Below are 25894 nucleotides of genomic sequence, written 5' to 3' on the forward strand. Positions count from 1 at the left end.
AAAAAAACACTTCATCTTAGCCTATAAGTCACCGCGTCACAATTTGTAAACTAATTCTACAATAAACCCTCCCTTTGTGGTCAAGTGGGGACAGCCTATTAGGTGGCAATTCCGTAGCGAAGCGGTGCATCGGTGCCTCAACATACATTTTGTCCATCGCTAGCAGAATCGAGCACGAAAATAATTTTTCGCTTCAACTCAATCCAAGCCCATTAGTTTTTGTAAGGTGGACGTTTTCGCAGCTGCCAAACCGCTCGAAATAATTTCGAGCCTAAAAGGAATACAAATCGTTTTTTATTGCCACTACAGGTCACTTTCTGACACTCTAAGATCAATATCGCAGAAAGCGTTTAATCGTGAGCACTTAATGTCAATGCGTCTTTCTTCCTGAACGCCTGGCAATAACTGATTTTTGTGTAAGAAGGAAAATTCTAATTATGAACCTGGATATTGTTGCCAGTGTTCTAACCTTTCTTCAAATGCAAAGCCTGCCGATTGTAGAATTAGTAAGCGCATCTGTGGGGACCATACTAAAAAAGTAAAACATTCCGTATAAATCTTTTCTAGTTTTCAGTGTATAGATTTTCACCCTGACATCACGTTTTCAATGTTTTCATTTTTATTGTTGCAAAAATGAAAGTTCATTAAGAGGAATCTGAAAATTCAGACCTTTTCGTGAATATCCGACGTCAATGCTCGAAGCAAATTTTATAAACGATGTAATTTCCCTGGAGGCGTAATTTTCTTTTCCTTTTATGTGTGCAGGGGTCACATGTAAGACTTGCTAAACTGCATGGTCCCGGCAATAAAATCTGCAAAATATAGATTACTAATTCCGCGACTGGACTCATTTTGCGATGTTTATTGCCTCAGGGCATAAAAATGCTCTGAAGGATGAAAGGCGTATTCAAATTAATGAATAAAGGTTGGCTGATGCAATGAAGTCGATGAGTGTACGATGATGTGGTCCCTACGTTCAAGCAGCATATGACTGCAGATATTGGGGGGAGAAGCCAGCTGCCACCAGATGCCGGATACGCGTTAGCTTGAGTGCTGGACATTCCCAAAGCAAGTGATGGATGTCAGCTTCTGTATTTCTGTATTTGCAGATGGGGCACCCAGGTTGTGGATACCAATGTTGAAATTGATGCCACTTTCTGATCACTGCCGGTGTTAGGGCCACCCCAACTCTAATCCTCCGAAGCGCCACCTCCTCTGCACGGGTTAGACCGCGGGGGAGGCTCACCGTACACGGAGGTATCAGCGCACGTGTACGGTGTAGGAGGTGTTCCCTTCTTGTCAAAAATAGGGTAGCACTGTCCAATTTTATGAGGTTCGGCGATGTCGAGGTTGAGGGTGAAAGGCAGGTCGCAGAATCCGCCTGGCTTTGAGCACTTAAAAGGTCGCGCGGAGTTCATTTGATACGAATTGGTTGTGGTATGCATGCCGCTAGACTGTGTATGTTTTGGCAGATTTCTGTGCTACCACTAGCGCGTCTAAGTAACTTTGTCACTTGGAGGGCATCAGTGCGTATGGAAGTCGCTCATGGAAGAAGACACATATCCACTGAAACCAGGAATGGCTGCCAACGCGTTGGTCTCCTGCATTAACAGGGCTCATACATGAAGCTTGCTCATGCGTAGACAGGATTTGAGCTCTCCGACCTTTGTGGAGAGCCCTCTACAGTTCCACTGAAGCACACCGCGATAACTTGTAGTCGTTATCTTGATTATGAGTCCAGGTGTCGCAAAAGCACATGTCAGGTTAGATAACTGAGTCACCTAAACCTCAGTAATGATGTCGAAGAGCTATCAGGCAGGGCAGCAGAAGACTTGTGGAAATCAGTGAACGACACAGGAGTATGGGACGTTATCGGTGGCGAGGCAGAATTTATATTGGTGGTCTGGGATTCCGTTGTTCTCCTACGAAGAGCAAGCAGTTCACGATGTTTGGGGAGCTTAGAGACCACCGCTAAAAATCGTTCAATTTGATCGTCAACTGCAGTCACATCATCATGCGGAGGTTCCGGCATGTTCTTCCCGTTTGTACCCTGTTTGTGACGACGTTGTGCGCTCGCTTTAGTGCTGTAAGCATGTGGCGTAGAAATCGCCGGTGGCTCGGTCTCAGATAGCTGTGGCCATTCATCGTCGTCCAACTGGAGGGCCTCAAATTTGTTGGATGTCTGAAGTGGTGGTGAACTAACATGTTGAGACCATTGCTTCTGTATCCCACGACACGACGGACCTTTTGAGCTGCGTTCTGTTTTGTTGGGCAAGTCGGAGAGATGATCTCACATTAGCCTTACAAAGTCCGCACCGGTATGATACTGTTCCTTCTCGCATATCTTCATCAGGCGCAGGACTTGTGCATATGGCCAGGTCGGAAACAGCTATAACACTAGACAACACTCGGTTTATATGGTCGAGGGCGTAGAATGCAGCCATAATAGAATAGGCGAGTTGAGGGAGTCAGAGGGCCTTGCAAAGTGACGATGCAAGAGCGCCCCTTTCGCGTGCGACGGACTTGGACCACACGATGGGTAGGGCAGTAGAGCTCATGCTGAAGGGCAGCCCGGTCCTCGTCAACGTATACGTTGGAGACAGGACAATACAACGTTGTAGGTTGGAACCATCAACAAGATAAACCTGGGCCGGAACCGAGACTTCGCTTGTTACTGAAATACACTTAATTTTTTGCATGCTGTGAAGCCGCGGAAACTCTTGTTTCCACGACATGCGTCCAGGTTCACCTGAGTAACTCTATTCGGTATCTCAGTAAGGCACTTGGTTGTCAGAGCCTAACGGTCATTTTATAGGATGCTGATCCGGGTGTCAAAAATACCGAGTGATCAGTCGTTTGTACAGGAACGCTTGCCTTGTGAACTGTTGTTTGCGGAAGATGACACCGGTGCATTGTCTTCTGAAGGACGCCTCTGAGCACCGCGCTGAACTACCCGTTCAGATGGTAGAGCTATGGACACGTTCATTGGCGTGCTCGGCTGCTCACGCACATTGGTGGGAACTCCATCACCAAGTGGAGTCTGGTTAGCCATTTCCGGGCTCCGCCCTGGGGACAGATCACTCACGGCTTGATATGCATTTTGAGACGGCAGGGTGTATGCTACAGCCGGTGGACCAGGAACAGGAACCAGGAGTTGGGAACCTGGCTCGGATATCAATAACTGTGCGGTCGATAATGCAGCGCCGACGAAGGTACCTCAGCCAGCGTGCCACCGAAGGCAATAGGCCTAGTCTCGAAGCGAAGTTCAAGTGAAGGAATTATGCGGTGAATTCCACACAGCCAGACGATACATGACCTCTCGAAACTTCCTCGGACTCTGAGAAGTCAATACTCTTGATGTAAGGATCGTATTTACCCGAACGGTAAGATTTCCACTCTAGCAATGTGAAGCTCCTTCAGCAGGGACACTTCTTTGAACGATTCTTTCCCAATGACAGCTTCGGCATTACCTGCGCCTGCATTACCCGCCAAGTGTCTGCACTGACTGCGTTGTATTAAACTGGTGCCGCAGATGACCGCACGGCCGCGACGTGTAGATGCCTTGCTGGCTGAAGCCCTGGAGTCATCGGCGGATCGGGACCACGGTCGCCACGAAGCGAAGCTTGGCGTCCAGCTGCTGCTGAGACTGCGGCTTATGTTCGCCGAGTCGGCTATTCCAGGCCTGCGCGTCATCCTAGGTCTATCGCATCCTGTGCGCCGCCTTGCCTGGACAGCTGCCCTGACAGCGCTCGTATGCATCGGCCTCAACGACCTCTACGAAGTGTTTAGGTCAGGTGCATTGCAAGAAATGCTAAGTGGCACCAGGCGATAGTTGGAAGTAAAAATATAATCAGAAATATGTTGGAGACAGGTTAGCAGCAACTCAGCAAAGATGATGGAATGGATATTATTGAAAGAGATCCAGTGGAGTGAAAGATGAAAGGAGACTCGAAAGTGACACACAAAGTACCAAAAATCTATCCGAAACCATTTTTCTTCGGTGAACGAACAAGATTTCATTGCTACTATGATTACCCCACTGATGACCCTATCGAGTGCTAACTCCCAGTGACCATTGTGCGAAGTCAATGATAGTTATCACTGCTTACACGCATAGTGGCCCAGCTTACACGTGGAGAAAAACTAAATAATGAAAAAGAGCATTTGAAGCCTATCACTTAGGCAGAACGCTAAACTGGTCTCTGAACTGCCTCTTAAAACCTGAAAATATGGAACATCATAGACGTGGGCCCTCGGCTTACTACCTTAAAGCTATATGCGAGATGGAGCTTGTGACTGCAACCGGAGCCAGATCAGGAAAAGTGAATTTATTTATTCCATTTCCATTTTTTTTTCTGCAGAGAATACTTCGAGTACGCCGACACGGTGGATGTCAAATGGAGAAGGTCGCCCGAAGGAATGGCACTGCCAGCCGTGACGGTCTGCAACTTGAACCAGGTTCGTGTCACTGATAACCTTCGAAAGAAAAGTTTCTCGCCTTGATCGCATTTACTGGCCTCACCACTGTTACTACACTGACTGTTTAAAAGATAGCTAAAAAAGCGCGGCCACATTTCGTTTATAACAGCAGTCAGTAGCTACCCTCTTTAATTTTTTTTTCTTTATATTTTTTTGAAAATACAGTAAAGATGTGTCCAACACTGTTTGGACCCGTAGCCATAGGCTAGTTATGTGTCCAAGAAATGAAATACAATGATGCAGACACTTCGTCACATGCATAATACAAACTAGGAACAGCGAGGAGTAGGATGTATACATCAATACAATGCAACAGATGTTTGGTTTGGGCTAGTTGGTAGCAGTTTCTTGAAGACATAGCGCAAAAAAGAGACGGGGACCCGCTACCCGGCCCCCTTGTTTCTTTTTTGGTTTCTCCGGGTCAAGATTGTCGGCCGCCCTTTGTCAAACTGTATTTGGTCGTAGTATAAGGCCCCTTGATTGTCACGTGAGTTTTGACATAAATTGTGCTGCGGTTTTCCTCGAAAATAAAGTTGTCAGTTAGCGCCTGTCCTGTCTACATCTGTGTTGTCCCCGTCTCTTTTTTGCGCTATGTCTTCAAGAAACATCAATACAAATTCTAAAAAGCAAGCAGAACAAGGAACAATCGCTTCATTTAAAAAAAGAGAGACAAAAACATCGTGCGTGCTAAATTACAGTAATATATCAGATGCCAACGGTGCACAGTATTAGTATCACATATAATGCATGCGCTGAAAAAATGTTTTAGCTGTAGACGCGAAAGTTCGAGAGTATTTTATTTCTTGTGATAGAGTGTTCCATATCTTAGCACCTATGAAAGACAGCCATCGTTCTCCATACACTATATGGGTAGGCGGTAGATTAAAGTTTCCTAATGTTGCATTTCTGGTAGTACGTGATGATGTATGAATCAATCAAAGAAACTCAAATTTGAAATGGTCATTTCTTCCTAGAAACATTGTACGAATCACATTCCTTTTTTTAACACAGATAAAGTTACGGATCGGTGCACTCTCCAGGTCATCTTGCTTGAGACAGTTTAATACTTTGTGTCGAAGCTGACGGTAGCAATCTTAGCGGCTAATGAAAAATATTGCAGTTATCTCGCCATAATATATTGACATGTGGTGATCATATTAGTGCGATGCTAAAATGTGATATTAGCACGAAGACATGTAATACATAAAGCATGCAATTCAAATAAAGACCCCATCGCGGTGGTTCCGGGGCTACGGCGCTCGACAGCTGAGTTCTAGGTTCACGGATGATCGCTTTTTGTTTTGTGTTTTTCACTGCCAAGGTCCGGAGAAGTGTGTTTTGTGGAGACATTGAGCTCAACCGGAGCACTGCGCTGGAATGGCAGCACAAGATATGTGGGCGAAGCCCTATATTGCCGATATGGGTGAGTTTCTGCACACATAAATCATTATCTGCTCATTTCCGTTAGTACGATTCTCTTTGTTTTCATCGACATACATGCGAGTTTCATGCTCTCCTGTACCATCTTCATCCGATTAAACAAAAAGGACGTTTCTGGTGTATCGTTAAAGCGACGCTGCAATGCTTCCAAGGCTATCACAGCCGCAATGTACTGCAATTTCACTTCAAGATATGCATTTCAGAACACTGCGCAGTCTTTTTCGAAGCTTGTTTCGATATGGTTTGCCAACTGTCCTAACAACTCGTTTACAATCAACATCGCGTGCCTGCGTGCTGCAAACTACGTTCAATGCATCTTTCTTGTGTGAAGCACTTGCACTTAAGGACCTAAGAAAAGTTTCTATAAAACATCATCAGTCAAAAACGTGATTGCTCTTGTGCATACAGATTATTAATGGCTTTTCCACAATATTTTTCCATATAAAATTAAAATATTTATCTGAAAATGTCGAAGCTTAACTTCTAATAAAAACACATCGGGAGACCAAAATAACGGCTTGAGAGGCTAGTTGGTGCTGCATCTTATTCAGAAATGTGTTTGTTGCGCCACATTTCTGAATAAGACATCAGGAGACCTCCTAGTGAAAGGTTGAAAGAAAAAAAACGTCAACCTTTCTCTGACGAAACTTATTTCGACATTAAATTTCCAGTTTACGTTAGATAAGAGTAAATCGGATTAAGGTAGCATTAACGCGGACATGACCGAGGAAGCTGGCTTCTGCACACAGCTTGGTGACACAGCTACTGGTCACCAAGCAATATAAGCGCGAAAGCACTCGTTTTGACCACGTTCAAAAGTGGGGATCTTGCATGAATTTTTTCCCAATACGGTGTACCTATATGCAAATGCCTTAAGCAGTAGGTGTACGGCGCAAATGAACGCTTGTAAGTCACTTTACCGAAGAGCTGACACACACACACACACACACACACACACACACACACACACACACACACACACACACACACACACACACACACACACACACACACACACACACACACACACACACACACACACAAACAAATCTCCCCGAGTTCGTGACACTTCACACACGGCAAAGTCAGAAAATAATTATGAACACAAGGGCGGTGTCACTAAAGTTGACAGTGTAGCAACAATATGAAACAAAAAATCAAGGTCAAGTGACATATCAGATCCCATATTTAATAACGCCACGGTTTCTGACAGTGATTAGTCATTATGAAAAGGAAGGCTTGATTATAATGGGGATGAGGCAAATTGGTTAGCTGAAAGACACCCGTGCTCACGTGCTTGAACGGCACGAGAGAGAATGGAGAAATGGTAGAGGCGAGGGGCGTCAAAGACATTTTCCTAGCATTTCACATCGAAGAAGCTAAAGAACGCAGCAAGCAGGGGAAAGTTTGTACGCATGAAGAGAGAGATGCTTTAATGAAAAACAGAGTTTGGCCAGTGTTTACAAATCGTTTGCATGCTACTCTGCATGGGAAAGGGCACGGAGGAGAGAAAAACTGAAATGGAGCGGCGAAGAAAATTAAAAAAAATAACGCACAGAAGAAGGTAGTAGGAATGGAAAAAGATAAATGCGGTTATTAGATGCTTAATAAGGTGCCTCAGCAAGCCGTAAAACCTCTTGATGTACTGCGACACTGAGAGAGGATTAAAGCCCGTGACTATCGCATGTATGTAGGGTGCTCAAATCGCTGGCTACTACTGTGCTGAGAAGTGGTTATCGCGACGTATGATTTTCAATTTTTACACAGATCAACCGATATCTAATCAACAGAGCGAATATCTATGTGATATTTACGCGTAGTCACGTGACACCATGACCACTTATGAAAAATGTAGCCCTGTGCGTCCAGTTATATTACTATCAAAGCCCCCGTATAAGTCTCGAAATGCCAACGTTGTAAAGCACCTTTCATGCTTTTTTTTGCCTTTGGGGCTCACACATTGCACAGAAATGCTCCAATAAAATGAGAGCTCGAGCACAGTAATGCTGCATATAGATGTTTCCAATGCGTTTTATTGTTTTCGACATCAGTTATTCCATTAGAGAGGGCGCACCACTATACCCAGCTCTCTTCCCCCGGTACAACAGGGGTACAGAAGAACATATATATCAGTTCAGTTCAGTCGTTCAGTCGTGTCCGACTCTTCGTGAACCTATGGATCATGTCACGCCACGCTTTCCGGTCTCTCACTATCTTCCTAACATCACATAACTTCATCTGCAGTGCCTCGAGGATGCCATCTAACCATCGCGTTCGCTGCCTACCCCTTTTCCGGCGACCTTCAACTTTTCCCAACATCAAATTTTTCTCCAGCGACTCTTCTCTTCTCATCAGATGACCAAAGTAGCTGAGCTTTAACTTTAGAATTTGACTCTCCAATGAGCAGTCAGGGTTTATGGTTGACAATATCGACTGATTTGGTCTTCTGGTTTTCCAAGGAACTCTCAAGAGTCTTCGCCAGCACCACAATTCAAACGCGTCAATTCTTCGGCGCTCAGCCTTTTTCACAGTCCAACTCTCGCATCCATACATCACAACTGGACAGACCATAGCACGAGTTATACGGATCTTGGTTGGCAGACTAATGTCTCTGCTCTTTACTAGGCGGTCAAGGCTAACCATTGCTCTCTTTCCCAGAAGCAGGCGTCTCCTAATTTCATGGCTGCAGTCTCCTTCCGAGGTAATCTTTGAGCCCAAGAACAAAAAATCTGTCACAGCTTCCACTTCTTGTCCATTGATGATCCAGGACTTGACAGGGCAAGACGCCATGATCTTTGTCTTTTTAATGTTCAGTTTAAGCCCAAACTTCTCACTCTCTTCTTGTACGCGCATCAGAAGTCTCTTGAGTTCCACTTCACTTTCTGCCATTAAAGTGGTATCATCCGCATATCTAAGGTTGTTGATACGTTTTCCAGCAATCTTCACTCCAGCTGAAGACTCGTCCAGACCGGCCTTCCTCATGATGCACTCTGCATATAGCTTAAATAGGCAGGGCGACAATATGCAGCCTTGCCTCTATCCTTTCTCAATCGGAAACCAATCAGTAAGACCATGCCCAGTTCTGACTGTGGCCTCTTGCCCTTCATACAGGTTCCTGAGGAGACAGATGAGGTGAATTGGAACTCCCATCTCTTGGAGAGCTTGCCACAATCTGCTATGATCTACGCAGTCAAAAGCTTTCGCATAATCAATAAAGCAGAAGTAGATGGGTTTCTGGAACTCTCTTGCTTTTTCCATGATCCAGCGAAGGTTGGCAATTTGGTCTCTAGTTCCTCTGCCCTTGCGAAACCCAGCTTGCACGTCCGGAAGCTCCCGATCCACATACTGCTGCAGCCTACCTTGGAGGATTTTCATCACCTTGCTAGCATGCGAAATAAGCGCGATCGTGCGGTAGTTGGAACAATCTTTGGCACTGCCTTTCTTTGGAATGGGGATGTAAACTGACCTCCTCCAATCCTGCGGCCACTGCAGGGTTGTCCAAATCTTCTGACATATTGTATGCAGAATGTTAACAGCGTCATGGTTGAGGTTTTGAAGCAACTCAGCTGGAATGCCATCAATTCCACTAGCTTTGTTCTTAGCAAGGCTGGCTAAGGCCCATTCAACTTCACTCTTCAGGATGCCCGGCTCGAGATCAGTATACACAACCGTCTTATGTTGGGTTTGCACATTCGGGTCCTTCTTGTACAGTTCTTCTGTGTATTCGTGCCACCTCTTCTTTATCTCTGAGGCTTCAGTGAGGTCCTTTATCAGGCCCAGCTTAGCACAGAAGCTTCCTTTGATATCTTTGATTGTCTTATACAGAGCTCTTCTGTTCCTTAATTGGCTATTGTCCTCAACTGCTTGGCACTGTATGTTCAGGAAGGCATTCTTATCTCTCCTTGCTATTTTCTGAAAATCCGCATTGAGAACCTTGCATCTTTGTCTTTCCCTCTAACTTTAGCCATCCTCCTTTCCTCAGCTATTTGCAAAGCCTCTTCAGATAACCAGTTTGCTTTCTTGCATTTCTTTTGCTTTGGAACTACCTTAGTAGCAACTTCTTGTATTATATCACGAACATCAGTCCACATCTCTTCGGGCTCTCTGTCTTCTAGATCTAATTCTTGAAATCGATTCCTCGCTTCCACAGCATATTCTAATGGAATTTGATCCAGATCATACCTGAAAGGTCTTCTAGTTTTCTGCGTTTTCCTCAATCGAAGCTTAATTTTGGAAACAAGAAGCTGATGATCGGTGCCACAATCGGCCCCAGGCCTTGTTTTTACTGCCTGTATAGCGCTTCTCCATCTCTGCCGGCAAAGAATATAATCGATCTGATTCCTGTACAGACCGTCCGGTGAAGTCCATGTTGTCGTGACGCTGGGGCTATGTCGACCCGGCCTTCACTTGGTAGCGTGCAGAGACTCGGGGTTGAAGAAGGACTGAATCTTCGAAGTTGGTAAAATATGTACAAGCAGGTTTACTGGCACTTTGAGAAAACGTATTTACAAGGATATTTACATGAAAAAGAAGGGTACATCAGCAAAACGACAAGCGTTAAGAGTTCATAGCGAGAAGCGACTGGATGAGCCGTTTACCCAGGGCCCAGAGCGACATTTCGTGCTCTGCAGCGTCCTTAAAAACCCCCTATGTCCAGCCCCTCTCTGAAGATGCTGACCAACCAAATCCAGGGCACGCCCCTCAGGTATAAGCATCCAATCGAACACATCACTGCACTGATGGTCTGAAGCACTGACTGGTCCGGCATTCATTCGTTGGGCGTGATCACTTGTTGGCGGGAAAAGCTTGGGAACGGCGAGGAGAGGAGGTACATTTCTATTCTTCAGCAAAGAAACCACAGGCTGGTTCTAAAAAGGGGTTTTACTTCTCAGAAACCCGAGTGCACGTGGCGCCGCATAGGGCTCCCAACATGGTCCCTTTTCGACAATTGCAAATCTTTCCTGCATTCCCGGGAAATCACTTAATGGCCGTATGAGTCATGCTCCTTTCTTGTCCTGCACGTCAGCGGACATGTCACTCTGTCGTCTCCTTTGGATAGGAGGCATTCATCACTGGAGGATAGCACTTCTCGACTGGAAGGGTGAACAAAAGAATGAAAGCACTTCCTGCTATTTCCCGCAGGGGGACGTTTCTTTGTGTTTTTCCAGACGTTCTCTTGACAGGGTCAATTTGGCATTTGCAGGTTGTCCACAAAGCAAAACATGCTTACAAAACAGGATTCCTGGAAACAGGCTCACTTAGAGCCATTGGACCATCACCACATATTCACAAAACTTATCCATGCCCACAGGCGAACAATAGAGCGCGCAATTGCGGATGCTTGGTCGTAACAGCCTCCTCCCCCGCCAGAAGAGTCTCGGAGGGCAGCAGTCCCAGCTGCTGCATGAAGAGACGACTTAATGGCCTGCAAGTGAACGCTTGAAGCACGCTGTTGCTTGTCGCGTTGTCTTGATTGTTGTAGGCCAAATTGCTCGAGCTGTCTGAAACTCAACCACATGTCGAAGCAAGCACTCGGCTCCCGTCTGAAGAGACCAGGTCAAAAGAAAACTGCCATTGTTGTTCGAGAAAAGCCCACTCTCAAGACGTTCAGGACCCACGTATTCCTAGAAAACCAAACGTGCTGCTTTACATAGTCACACATATACAAGCGCACGAAGAAAGGAAAAAAAAAAAAAAAAAAAAAAAAAAACCTGATTATCAATTTGGATACATGGTGAGGAACATCTCGGACCGCTTAGAAAGAGCGGCTAAGCGCGTCCGCATTCCCATTTAACTTCCCCTTTTTGTATCTTATTTCAAAATTGTACTGCTGTAAAATCAAGCTCCACCTAAGAAGGCGACTGTTCTTCGATGTCGCAGTTTGCAGCCAAGCCAGGGGACAATGGTCCGTCTCTACGGTGAATTTGGCCCCTCCAAGATAGCACTGCAATTTTTGAATGGCCCATACAATGCAAGCGCATTCTTTCTCTGACGCGCAATAAGCCCTCTCTCTAGAACTCAGTTTTCTGCTCAAGTAGAGCACGGGGTGCTCATTACCGTCGTCATCTCTCTGGCAGAGAACAGCACCTAACCCTCGATCACTGGCATCACACTGGACCGTGAATTCTCGGCCATAGTCTGGAGCTCGCAATACCGGACGGCTAGGTTCTAAAAGCTGCATATTTTCATCGCAGTCCCTGACATACGAGAAAGCAATCTTTTCTTTCCGGCAGTTGACGGCAATGTGACCCTGCTCATTACACCTAAAGCATGTGAGCGGCTTCCTAGCCTCAAGCTTATTCTTTGTGTTCTGCACGTTGGTCACTTCCCCACTTTTCTCACTGCCGTCCTTTCTAGGGAATTTGCCTGAAGAAACCTTCATTTCTTCGTTTCCAACTCTAGCAAAGTGCCTTTCCTGACGGTTTTTCACACTGAACTTGGGATTGCGGGGCCTATCCACTGCTGGGTTGCTGAATTGTCGGCGCGAAGCATACTCCTCAATAAGTTCGGCAGCTTCAGTTGCCGACTTAATTTCGCCTCGGTCCTGTAACCAATTTCTTTCTTTTTCTGGGAGGCAGTTATAAAACTGCTCCAAAAGAATTCGCTCGACTACAGCGTCCCTATCACTGTAGGAATCAGTGCTCTTTAGCCACTCGCCCAAATTAACTCTTAAATTGTACAGGAATTCAGGGTAACTCTCGTCCCTGGTCTTACTAGCTTTCCGAAAACGTTGTCTGAACGCCTCGGCGCTAAGCCTATACTTTCTCAGAAGGCAAGCTTTGACCTTCTCGTAGTTGTCCGCGTCCTCCTTGCTTAGCCGCGCGACAACCTCCGCTGCCTCGCAGGGCAGAACCGTCAATAATCTCTGAGACCACGTGTCTCGCTGGAAGGACAGTTTTTCGCAAGTTCGCTCAAAGTTAGCCAGATACAGACCGATATCCCCTGATATCACATATGGCTGCATGTACTTTGACATCTGGAAATCTGCCTCCTTGTTGAGACGAGGTACCGCTAGCTGGGGACAATCGCCCGACCTCTTGCTCAACTCTAGTTCTAATTTCCGGAGCTCAATTTCTTGGTCCAGCTTTTTTGCTTCTCTTTCAAGCTTCTCACGTTCGTGCTCCCTTTCCTCTTTTTCCCTCTCAAGTTCACGCTCTCTTTCCTCTTTTTCCCTCTGACGTTCGCGCTCCCTTTCCTCTTTTTCCCTCTGACGTTCGCGCTCCCTTTCCTCTTTCTGCTGTCTGAGCTGTTCCTTTTTTTGCCCGATGAGGTTCCATGCTTCACTGAGCTCCTCATCATCGGTTCCCAGATCAGTGATTGCCTTTATAATCAAGGGTTTTCGTGCCAAACCACTTGTATTAATTCCCAATTCCTCACACAATAGCAACAGTTCCGGTTTCTGCAGCTTTTGTAGGTCCATGATCGCTCCGAGTGTCGGCTACTTCCAAAACAACAGTGCAAACTACCAAACCTAAAGGCGTTTCAACACTTTTTACCAGTTCTTAAAATCTAACCCTGTTCCAGAACCTGGTCCACATCAGAAGAAAAGCCAAGCACTCACCCACACATGCGATCGATGTTCCGAGCTGCTCTCTTGTTGGCCGATTGTTGCGCCTGCTTGTTGCTTGAGATGCCACCTCCGATCACCAGATGTTGTGGCTTGCAGATTCTGATCCACCTCGAATCACCAGATGTTGTAGCTTGTAGATCCAGATCCCATCTCCAGTCATCAGTCGTTGTGCTTGTAGATTCAGATCCCACCGCTGATCACCAGTGTTGGGGCTTGTAGATTCAGATCCCACCGCTGCCACCAGTTGTCGTGACGCTGGGGCTATGTCGACCCGGCCTTCACTTGGTAGCGTGCAGAGACTCGGGGTTGAAGAAGGACTGAATCTTCGAAGTTGGTAAAATATGTACAAGCAGGTTTACTGGCACTTTGAGAAAACGTATTTACAAGGATATTTACATGAAAAAGAAGGGTACATCAGCAAAACGACAAGCGTTAAGAGTTCATAGCGAGAAGCGACTGGATGAGCCGTTTACCCAGGGCCCAGAGCGACATTTCGTGCTCTGCAGCGTCCTTAAAAACCCCCTATGTCCAGCCCCTCTCTGAAGATGCTGACCAACCAAATCCAGGGCACGCCCCTCAGGTATCGGCATCCAATCGAACACATCACTGCACTGATGGTCTGAAGCACTGACTGGTCCGGCATTCATTCGTTGGGCGTGATCACTTGTTGGCGGGAAAAGCTTGGGAACGGCGAGGAGAGGAGGTACATTTCTATTCTTCAGCAAAGAAACCACAGGCTGGTTCTAAAAAGGGGTTTTACTTCTCAGAAACCCGAGTGCACGTGGCGCCGCATAGGGCTCCCAACATGGTCCCTTTTCGACAATTGCAAATCTTTCCTGCATTCCCGGGAAATCACTTAATGGCCGTATGAGTCATGCTCCTTTCTTGTCCTGCACGTCAGCGGACATGTCACTCTGTCGTCTCCTTTGGATAGGAGGCATTCATCACTGGAGGATAGCACTTCTCGACTGGAAGGGTGAACAAAAGAAAGAAAGCACTTCCTGCTATTTCCCGCAGGGGGACGTTTCTTTGTGTTTTTCCAGACGTTCTCTTGACAGGGTCAATTTGGCATTTGCAGGTTGTCCACAAAGCAAAACATGCTTACAAAACAGGATTCCTGGAAACAGGCTCACTTAGAGCCATTGGACCATCACCACATATTCACAAAACTTATCCATGCCCACAGGCGAACAATAGAGCGCGCAATTGCGGATGCTTGGTCGTAACAATGTGTACAGGCGCCTCTTGTGCTGTTGAAAATGAGTATTCGCTATGGTCAGGTTGTTTTCTTGACAAAACTCTACTAGCATCTGCCCAGTTTCATTTGGCTCGCCAAGACCGAACTTGCCTATAATTCCGGATATTTCTTCACTCCCGACCTTAGCATTCCAGTCTCCTATGAGAAAAACGACGTCTGATGATGGGGTGCGGTCTAAAAGGCACTCCACATAAAATCTCGCAACGTCAGCTTCTTCAGCAGTAGTGGTCGGTGCATAGACTTGGATAACTGTTATGTTGAAAGGGTGACCTTGGATCCGAAGTGAAATCATTCGGTCGTTTTTGGGGTTATACCCTAGCACTGCTTTGCCCATTCTTCTGTTTACTATGAGAGCGACCCAATTCCTTCTCTTGGATTCGTGCCCACAATAAAAGACATAATGGTCGCCGGAGTTAAATTCTCCCATTCCGGTCCACTTGAGCTCGCTGATACCCAAGATATCAATGTTCAATCTGTCCATTTCTCGCTTGACGACATCCAGTTTACCTTGCGTCATGGATCTTACATTCCATGTTGCTATGTGATATATCTCCTTGCAACATCGGACTTTCCGGTCGCTTCCCGACACATCCACAACTGAGCGTCCTTTTGGCTTTAGCCCAGCCGCTTCATTCGACCTGGAGCTACTAGGAATCGCCCTTTGTTCATCCCCAGTAACATGTGGGACGCCTTCCAACCTGGAGGGCTCATCTTCCGGCGCCATATCATTAATGGTATTGTGATTGGCCATAGAGTTTTCTTGGCAAGAAATACTGGAGTGGGTTGCCATTACCTTCTCCAGTGAATCACATTTTGTCAGAACTCTCTGCCGTGACCTGTCTATCTTGGGTGGCCCTACACAGCAGAGCTCACGACTTCATCGAATTTCGCAAGGCCCTCCGCCACGACAAGGCAGTGATCCATGAAGGGGGAACATATATATATATATATATATATATATATATATATATATATATATGTGTGTGTGTGTGTGTGTGTGTGTGTGTGTGTGTGTGTGTGTGTGTGTGTGTGTGTGTGTGTGTGTGTGTGTGTGCCAGAAAAGCTTTATTTGCGCTGGTGCGCAAAACTTCCCCTTTAACCATAGTACAGAACTTTCTTTTGTAAGCTGCCCACTTAGAGCTTAAACATTGTGATATGCCTGAAGAAAAATAGAATTTCGATGTCGTTGATTAATTGTCACATATGTCGAGCAATGCTGCATTGTTTGCGAAGATGAAATATTCTTTTGGTATATGCTACAAGAGCAGACCTTGAGGGAGCGAATTTATTTGTCTTTTTAAAATTGTTTAAGGTACCTCACTTCTTTATTCGTATGTGAAAGAATCCCTTTGACGCACTTCTTTAGTTAGGCTACACAGCTATATGAAAAATCGCATGATGGATGAGTATTGTGAATTCGTTGCATATGCAAAATTCTATTTCCGCAAAATGACGTTTCGTCATCGAGAACGGTATGCGGTTCACACTAGGTTTAAATGAAGCTAAACCACAGCCAATTTTTCTACTTTCTTGATGGCCGATCATAGGCTTAAGGCAGCCGTTGAGATGTCGTTTGATTAAACGTCATAATGCACACAGATTAATGAGCTTCTTTGGTCTTCCAGCGTTGCTCGTCTTTTTTCTATCATTGCAAACGTAGTGAATGAGACATTCAGCACAATATACTGGGCTGTAATCAGCTACAGAGGTGCGTCAGATTCACGATTGAACATGCTTTCACTGCTCCTACTGCAGTTCAATAAAAAGGATTATTGTATCTAAAGTATTCATTATTTTTGTGCTTCTGGACACCCTCTCGTTGACTCCCGGCCCAGCAGCTATAACTTAATCTTTATTGGCCGCTAATGTTTTTAAATATAGCAGGCTATAAGCAGACGCGCAGACAATATAAAGGTCCGCTTAAGCCGCCTATTAGGTAAGAGCTGAGACGCAATACAGAACGATACTGGTGAGGGCATCCAGCATTTGTTTGCGGTTTTATCTTTGAAGTTTGCTTGAAACATTTACCGTACGCAGCCTAATGATCTACTTGCGAAAGTAGCTGTGAAATACGTGTATAGAGTTGTTCCCCACTCCACCAACAAAAGTACAGCTCAGGCAAGGCAGGGCCAACTATGTAGCCCAGACGCAAACGCTACATACTTTTGACAAACGCTTCACCATTTTCATCTTACTTAACAAACCAAGCGTGCTAGCAGCCATTTTAAGGCCATCGTGAGTAAATCACTACCGCTGCTCCTCTTCGCAGCTCCCGGAGGACGACGCCGCAGAGCGCGAGGAGTTCTACAAGTGGATCACCGAGCTCCAGCGTCGCAACGAGACCACGGCCAAGCTGTTGGGTCACCAACGGGAAGGCATGGTGCTCAGCTGCCTCGTCGGCGGGAAAGACTGCAACAGCGAAGAGTACGGTAGCGATGGCGCGTTGGCGAGCGTTGTGTCGAAGCCGATTCACTTTGGCAACACGAACTCGCCCTCTGCACGTTCTCTGGCAAAACAATTACAAAAAACAAACGGCTACGCCTCGTAGGACTTTTGATCGAGCATCTATGAATGTTGAAATACAACCACAAAAACTTGCACGTTACTGCACCGAGGCTGGATGCCAGCATGAAATATGCTGCGGCATTGTTGCAGCTGAAATATGGCTGAGACGTAGCATGCAGGCTAAGGATAAGGGTTCTGTTTAAGTTAAGGATAACGCAAGTAGCTATGCAACAGAACATTTCAGAAGTACTGTTAAGAGATAGCAAGCGTGCAGAATGGGTCAGAGAAATAAATCGAGTTATTGACATTCTAATGGAAATCGAGAAGATGAAATGTAAGAGAGGATAACGGATGGTCGCTTATGGTAATAAATTGGATTCCAAGGGAAGGAAAGCGTCGCAGGGGTCAGCAGAAATTTACGTGGGTGGATGAGGTTAAGAGGTTGGCAGGGGTCAAGTCTTTGCAGCTCGCACAGGACCGGCCGGGTTAATGGAGTAATATGGTAGAAGCCTTCGCCCGGCAATGGGTGTAGTCCGACTGATGTTTATGGTGATGATGATGATGATGATGGCGATCCATGGCCCATAAATCGAGTCATTTGTGACATCGACCATGCTATCTGTACTGGCCTTGGCCAGGTCACATTAGCGTATGAGGCGGCATTCTCTACCTTTTCTGGTCCGCGGCCCATTTACAGGTTCATCCACATAAATTAGCCATCGCCAACACAGTCGAGTACTTCTCAGTTCTGGTGTCGGGCCCGCGTAGCATTAAAAACCTTGAAGGCTCTCATTGTATGATGTACTGAACGACTATAGTACCATACGATGTGTATAATAGCAAAATGTTTAGTCTCGCAGCAAACAACCTTGATTATCATGTGGTAAACGCGACGTCCCGTACCTGCTTGGATGCAACTAGAGACAAAGTTCATATTACGGCAATTTGGTGTTATTTTCACTGTAGGTTTTGGCGTCATTAATTTAATACGCCGCGACTTCGCCAAAATTTAGGTTAATATTGCTGAGAAAGAAAAATGTAATAACATTATGTTTGAAGGCCGGCGCAATAAAAACCTGGGTATATTCTAAAAACATGAGGGAGACAAGCTGCGCATTTAAGAATATGACGTGGTAGCGCCCTGGTCCTCTAATTATACACATGCTCAGTAGCATGCTGTCATAAGATACTACTTGACATGAAAATGCACATGGCATACATATAACGCCCGCTCGTTCATAAGCCCTGAAAGTGTGCATATAGCTTTCGGTAGCATTTGTGACTCGAAAACCAAAGGTCGTGTGTTTTAATCCCGCCTATAGCATTTCACATTCTCATGCTACTGCAACGTCTTGACCCCAATGCCAAATCGGGATTTTTCGCTCTCGTTCAATGCAGACGACACCGAATTCAGCACCGGTTTGGTAGTTACGAATGCCACGAAACGCTTTTAAATGAACCCCTTTAGTGGGCGTCTGACTTGTTCCCACAAAGAAAGTTACAACTTGGCGGCGGTGATAGCGAGAAACACGCTTGATAGTTGTTGAATGACAAAATGCCTGCCATTCTCGGCCACGCACAACGTAATACTGGCCCGAGAACTTCCTAATAGGGCCCCAAGCACAACTACAACAATCTGAAACAATACGGAAGCAGTCGCTCGTGGCTCCAGTCATTCGCGGTAATATCAACACATAAAGACGAGCCTAAGGAGCACGTTGAGGTGTCTCTCGTGCGTTGACATGCGTCTGTCACACTCGGTTGGTACTTGGCTGGTGCGTTGTGCATGTCTGTGGCAGCAGCCACGACAGAAGTTGCATGGCAGTATATATCGCCATGCCGCGACATAATTGAACACCATTAATGATTATTTGTACGAATGCAAGCCATGGTATCGTGTATAGCGATGAGTTTTGCATGCGGAATGGTGACGCACATGACTAAGCATGACACCATGACACGTGGTTCGTGGTAATGACAAAAATGTTATATCAACGCAAATTACTTTCTTATTGGTTAGTCGGTGGTTAGTGCTTGTACAAAATTCATATAGCAGAGTAGGGTACATGACCAGTCATGACTCATTGCCATGGAAGTCACGAAAGTGACTGAGCAGAATCTCATCCTGTTGATGAGCCAATTGAAACTGATAACGTCATGGCCAATGCGGCATCGAATGGGTCAAGGGGTCATCAAGGTGATGTCGTACAGAGGTTATGACGTCATGACCGCTCGCGTCCGGAGCTTCCTTGGCGGCATGTTACAGGTGGCGTTCGTAGCTTCCTAGCCGCATAGCAGCTGGTTATGGGAGATTTCTTGACGCATCGCAGCAGGCTTTCTAAACGGCCAGAGCATGCGTGGTCGTGTAAGGTTAGCTTGATTGTATTTAGGGATTGTAATGAGCTCCTTGTGATACCACGAACCAGGCTTTGTAATGTCTAGGCGCTCTCAATGTTTACTCTATCTGACCGTTGAGAACGACATCAAACTAATAAGAAAAAGCATAGCGGAAGGCTTACTTACTAAGGTCCGACCTTGCCAGAAGCTGGGCCCTCTGTACGACGTGTCGTGGTCACCGCAGAAGGAAGCTGTGTGTTTAAATCGCGTCGTATGTTCTCAAGCTAATTAAGAAAGGCAACGTCCCATACTTGCTTTTGACAGTTAGCACCCCTGTCGTCTCCAAAACACGCATCAATCACAAGGAAGCGACTTTGATATGCACAAAAATTTGATGATGACGCTGGTAGCGGTTTTCGCAATATCAGTGCTAAATATAATTGACAAATATGCTGAAGTTTTATACACATTTTTAGATATAAGTAACTTACATATATACAAAGTTCTCGTACGATGATTCTTGTGTATTCCTGTGCTTTTTGAGCCAGAGCAGAATTGCAGGTAATAAGATCGATTTATAGATTTCCGTCCAATGCAAAATTGAAAGTCAAAGTCGAGTTTCTTCAAATCGAACCTAATTTAAGCTTGCAGCATGAGCGAGTATGAGCCTTAAAAAGGTTAAGGCCTCGCCTGTCACTAAGGGCGAAATAAGGCAAATCACACCAATTTACTGGCTCTGCGCGAGCGCTTTCTCTGATGCAAGGCACCCACCTATTATAGACCAGATTTTTTCAGACATATTCGGGCACAGCTATTTTCTGCGCTGATGTTTCCTTGGGGACTGCAGGCGGCGGTATTTTTACGGCTGTGGCAGTACGCCAACCGCGATTTGCTAGCATTCACACACTTCAAAACATTGCCAAAGTTTATTTGCTTTGTCCGTGAGTTAAAATTGACGCCATAGTTATAAGATTTATTGTGTTGACGTTCAGCACGCAGTCGTGCTAATGCTGCTGTTTTTATATCCTAAAATCGCGAGACGTGTAAGAAAAATTGTAAGCATTGTTCGCATGTGTGTAGCTCACATATAATTCCAATTTCAACGTCCTCACCGCGATTTCCTAGCATTCGGGTACTGCAAAATACTGCCAAAAATATTTTCACCGCAAGGTTGTCTCACGTGGCAACACAACCTTCCTGCCAACATTTCTTCCTGCCAGCCATAGCTACGCTGTGTTACCGCCTGCGTTAGTGGTGAGGCATCACATCAACAAATTATCGCTGTGTGCACATCTAACTTGCAGAGCTACAAAAAACAAGCATTTCTCCCTCTTTATTTATAAACACCGCTACATTAGGATTGCTAATTTTTATAGTTCGAAAATGTAATGAATGTCAAATTTCGCCCCTTGCATGTCACCACGTGATATATCTTCTCAAATCTTGCACATACATTATCGCGCGTGCCAACACAAGCGGAGCAAATGGAGGCTACCTGGAGCATAGCAAGTTGGTTTGCATATGGTATATAGGGTTTAGCGCTAATGAATTCGCAGAAGGGCGGATGCGCCTGTTTTTTCTAAACTGAGCGCAGAGGTTCCTGAAGCATATCGCCTCCTCCACCTCGTAGTGAACAGCGCTCACTGCATTTTTTTTCTCGCGGGTCATTCCCGCGCAAAAGCTTCGCGTGGCTGGCGTGCGGCTTCGACCTGGGACAGCCACCGGATCTCATTTCGGCCCCCATGCCTTTTCATTCCTTTGCGGAGTTTTCATCGTGCCGGAAGAGTAGAAACAGTGTGCTAGGACACGTCTGAAAAAGTGCGCATGTGATTGGAATTTACTAAAGTAACTAAATATCCCCACTATAAACCTAACAAAAATATAGGATCGACACTTAAGCCCTGCCGTTATGGGTGCTAATACCAAGTGTCATTTTACAATTCCTTGAACGACATCCACGAGTTGCGTTTAATTTAGACAAAATAAAAATCCAAACACACAAAAGCAAACAATTTAATTTTTTTTACCACTGGTTATGAGTCGGATGGCAAACGTGGCGCACGCGTATTTATTCAATGACATTAACCCCAATCAATTATACACATATCCCCATGAAGACAGTTAAATATACTCAGCAATATTGACGCACGGTTTGCAGATGATCGCATGCGTTGCCTGGGCGTCGATGGGCCTGCCCTTGTCTCTTCTAGCAAGCTTCGATGTCAGCGAAACATCTGAGGAAAAGAAACTTCGCCGCCGATGAACTAAGCTTCACTGCCCTTTTAAACTCATGTCTTCCAAGCCAAAATGGCGAGACCCACATCTGCATAGACATATTTCTACTTTTGCTTTTGCGCTTACTATTAAGGACTGATAAATTATTGCTGCAACTTCATGATTTCTTTACTCGAGGTGAATGCTTCGAGCTTCCAACAAAGTGCCGGTCGAGGACCTGCACTTTTCCCGACCTTGACATGGCTTGACTTCGCAGCGCCGTCTTAGTGCTACAGCGTATCTTATGCGATAACATTACAAAATGCGTGCGGCGCAAACTATGATCTCTTACGACAAAATTTCAGGTTGGCAGAGTAGACATGACGTTACATAACCACAGTACCTCTCAAGGACAATTCAAACACCCCGCAATGATTACGTGGTACAACAGAGATGATGTCACTACAGAATTCTTCACTGATCGCAGGGATAGTGACGTCGCGCGCAATTAGAGCATGACTCAACGTTATTATGACATGTAAGAAATTGAATAAATGAATTGCGCTGAAATAAATTTGGAGTGAGATGGGAGTTGAACCAGGACCCTTGGTCTGCTAACAAGACGCGTTACCCCTAGGCCATGCGTAGTATTTATTCCCCGTTATTATCTGCAGGAAAGGCTACGAAGGCTATTTACAGGGAGATAAAGAAAAGTATTTAATGAAAAGAAAGATAAAAGGTCGGCAGATGGCAAAGACATTTTGCAGTTTCGAAGTTGCTGCACTATCAATCAATCGATCAATCAATCAAATTGTATTTGTCAATAAATGCATTGTGTTTGCTATACAGGCAGAACTGCAGAACTCGTGCAAGAGTTGTGAAAGGGGTTCATATGAGTAATATTGTGATAAAACTAATCCCGCAAAAGGAATAGAGAAACAAAATATAAATAATACATATGGCTAGAGAAACATCAGGTGCTATTTGGTCAGTAAAAGTAAAACAATCAAAATATTGAGAGAATATCTGTCTAGGCAGACAAGAAGAAGAGTAGAAGGTCGAAAAACATTAGGACCGTGTCAACAGGGGAAGCCAGCCTGGTTGAAAGTCATTTTTCTCATAAATATTTGTTACTTGAAGCATCGATTGGCTAAAATGAATTATGAGTAGAATAACAGGCCAACGCACGCATTTTTCACATGCTATGAACTCCAACCAGAAAAATCATGTCATATAGGGTTAGTAACCATGATTGAGTAACTGCACGGTATCAGGCATTGAGTTTAAAACAAAATCTTTTTTTTCGTTCGAGTTGTCTGCAACCCGCCCCCTAAAAGAGAATGACGCCTGCGCAGTTCATAAACCAAAGTTAATTTTTTTCAGGCACATCACACTGATCGCAATCAACAGAAGACACAAAATATTTTTTTATGGAGCCATGCCTTAGTGGAGTTAAGGAAGAATGTTTTTTTCTTGCAAGAAAAAATTAACATCTTGCGCCCCCACGTTAACACACGATGACCCTTGAAACCAAGGCACAAACAGTAATACAATGTTAGCGGAAAGAGCATCGTTATCAATGCCCTGTACAGGTATTTGTGCAAAATAGAATAGAATCACTCAATCAAAAACAGAACTGCAAAGTCACACCGAAGCATAAACCTAAAACATAAAACACAGTGAATAAAGCCCGTCAGTAAAATATGATGCAGTTGGGAAGAAGTGCCATGAACTTTAAAGATTACTGTAATAATCGGATGGTAACAATCACGAATAAAGGGGCAGCGGGCATCTAACTGCCTCACAAACAAAAACACTAAGCCATATCCACCTGCACAAGCACGCCTGAATAGGTTCTTCCGTGGCATGTGCTCAAATTTTGATGATGAAATTGAAGTCAGAAATATCCGTTCAGAACGCTGGATGTAACGTCTAGCGTAGCGAAGGACCTGGAGTAGGTAACATTTTTTTTTTTCACGAACATGTTACAGGCTTGTGTCCGATTGAAAAATGAAAGCTGATGTGGAAAAAATAGTTAGTTGAACTTCGTTAATGGGAGGCCTGCTGTGTTTTGTAGTCAAGAAAAATTAAAAGATGTGCACATGTGTGAGAAATGATAGCACAGATGACCCCATGGCGCTGAAGGGACACGTCGGTATTGCGAAATCCCCTTCAATGGGAGTTTAAGCTTTCCATGGTACTTTTTTCATTATTTTCTTCACAGTAAAGTGATATTTTTTTATATCTTGCTTTCTCATTGTTCCGCCGCGTTTTTGTACTCTTTCCTATAGACACCTCCAGCTGAACGTTTACGGGCGCTATGGCAACTGCGTCTGTCTCGGCTGCAACTTGAGTGCGGAGAGAGAGAAGATACAAACAGCCTACAGCCCCGACCAAGGTACGGTAAAACCCGTGCATTGTGTGTGCAAAGCAGGCTCTGTACATAGTTTCGGGTATAGCTCAGATAAAGCGCCAGATGAGAGCGCCTGGTGAACTCATTAGTGAGAACTGCGAAAGAGGCCTGAAGTCGTACTGAAAGCAACACACGCGCTACCGACAAGCGTGCTAATTTTTTTTCCTGTGGTTTACGTCCAGAAAACACGATTTGCCAACATGGTATCGCGTGGTTTATGCTATTAACTTTTGTTATCAAAGAAGAGCTGGCAGAGTGCCGAAACACACATGCGCACAAGACGCCCTCGAGCGCTAGTACGTTTTTGATGTGTATTTTCGAGCAGTCAACAGGGCTCCTGGGAGGAACTGTGGTATAGACTGTAACTGAAGAAGTAACCTTGACTTAATTTTTCAGAAACGCTACAAATGCCACGTCACAAAAGGAACATTTTCAGTATGCTTGCTATTTAAAAATGGGCATTACGCAGCTAGAGCTTTCAAAACACAGTGGGAAAGCGAAAACAAAGCTAACGAAATAAATACAAGCGCTTACTATAACTGTTTATACCGGTGTGTCTCTCTTGCTACAAGCAGAAAAACATGGCACAATTAAGAGCTTTTTAACACGTGCGCGCGCCACCCTTGCCGATAATGGACCGGCCAACCTGGGGCACAACGCAACCGGCAGTGAATCGAAAATGGCACAATTAAGAGGCGAATGTTCTAGAGATTAGGCCATCAGTGACGAAGCATGAATGATTGTATGGCGAATTAAATTCAAAGACGGCAACAGTTGTCAGTGTAGAGACAGCGACGGGGGAAAAAGTGCAGCTGAAGAGGCTCACAGATATGTTGATGCGCCTTTCTGAGCACAGTAAATTTGCTCACGTGTCATTTCGTTCCCCTCCCCCTTCAACGACGCACACGGGTCTCTGCACCGCTCAGAATTTTTAGATCATAATGACAGTGTCTCATGGCAACAAAGGCGTTCTGACGAATTACGCTTCCTGACACGTCGACTCAGTGTGTGAACCCTCATCATTTATTCCTCTTGAATTTATACTACCTGAAACACAACAGAGAGGAATACCCTATTTCTCTGTAATGAAAGAACAAAAAAGAGCAAAAGCAGTAAATAAAAAAGAGCAAAACAGGTAAAAAGCAGTGGGCAAGGGGAACTCGAGACAGATTAAGTTTGTCAAAGAAAATTGTTTAGTTATTTTGCGACTACAGGGCAACACGAACAGCTCGAAGCACGACAGGAGACAGAAAAAACAGAAGCAACACAGAGCTTGGAGGTGCTTGTCTTTCTTTAGATGTCGTTTTATAAACACAGAATGTTTTAAAGCAAAATACAAGGGAAAGAAACGCGCCAATGTCATTGCTCCCTTGTACATATTAAAGAATACCAAGCGATCAGGAAATCTGTTCAAGCACTCCACTGTTTTTGTTTCAGCAACGAATTCCTAACAAAGCTTTGACTTTTTTCTATCCCGTGCGGAGCCCTTAGCGTTTTCGCAAACTCTTGAGAGCAATCAAAACATCCCGCGTACTTAGCAAAGCTTGCTCTCTGCGTCCACTACTTCAGTACCTCCGAGTTCTCTCAGTTCGTCATTAAGCAATCTCATCATTTCTTCAGTAGACACATATAATGTTGCTTGTTTCGTGCTCTCCTGTCTCCTAAGCCCAAATGAGTT

At 45.1% G+C, this 25894-nt stretch overlaps 1 protein-coding gene across 1 annotated transcript in view; it reads left to right on the forward strand.

Moving 5' to 3' along the window:
• Positions 1 to 3532: 3532 nt before the first annotated feature.
• The window catches only part of LOC146198848 (acid-sensing ion channel 4-A-like), a 44339-nt gene continuing 21977 nt past the window's right edge, over positions 3533 to 25894 (forward strand). Inside the window, exons 1-5 of the mRNA XM_084591991.1 lie at positions 3533 to 3789; positions 4362 to 4458; positions 5801 to 5902; positions 17017 to 17171; positions 24095 to 24201. Of these exons, the coding sequence (XP_084448117.1) occupies positions 3533 to 3789; positions 4362 to 4458; positions 5801 to 5902; positions 17017 to 17171; positions 24095 to 24201 (718 nt within the window). The remainder of the gene's footprint in view (positions 3790 to 4361; positions 4459 to 5800; positions 5903 to 17016; positions 17172 to 24094; positions 24202 to 25894) is intronic.

Source organism: Amblyomma maculatum, chromosome 2, assembly GCF_055883805.1.
Source record: "Amblyomma maculatum isolate TAMU_Amacu chromosome 2, ASM5588380v1, whole genome shotgun sequence".
In the NCBI taxonomy this organism is placed as follows: domain Eukaryota; kingdom Metazoa; phylum Arthropoda; class Arachnida; order Ixodida; family Ixodidae; genus Amblyomma; species Amblyomma maculatum.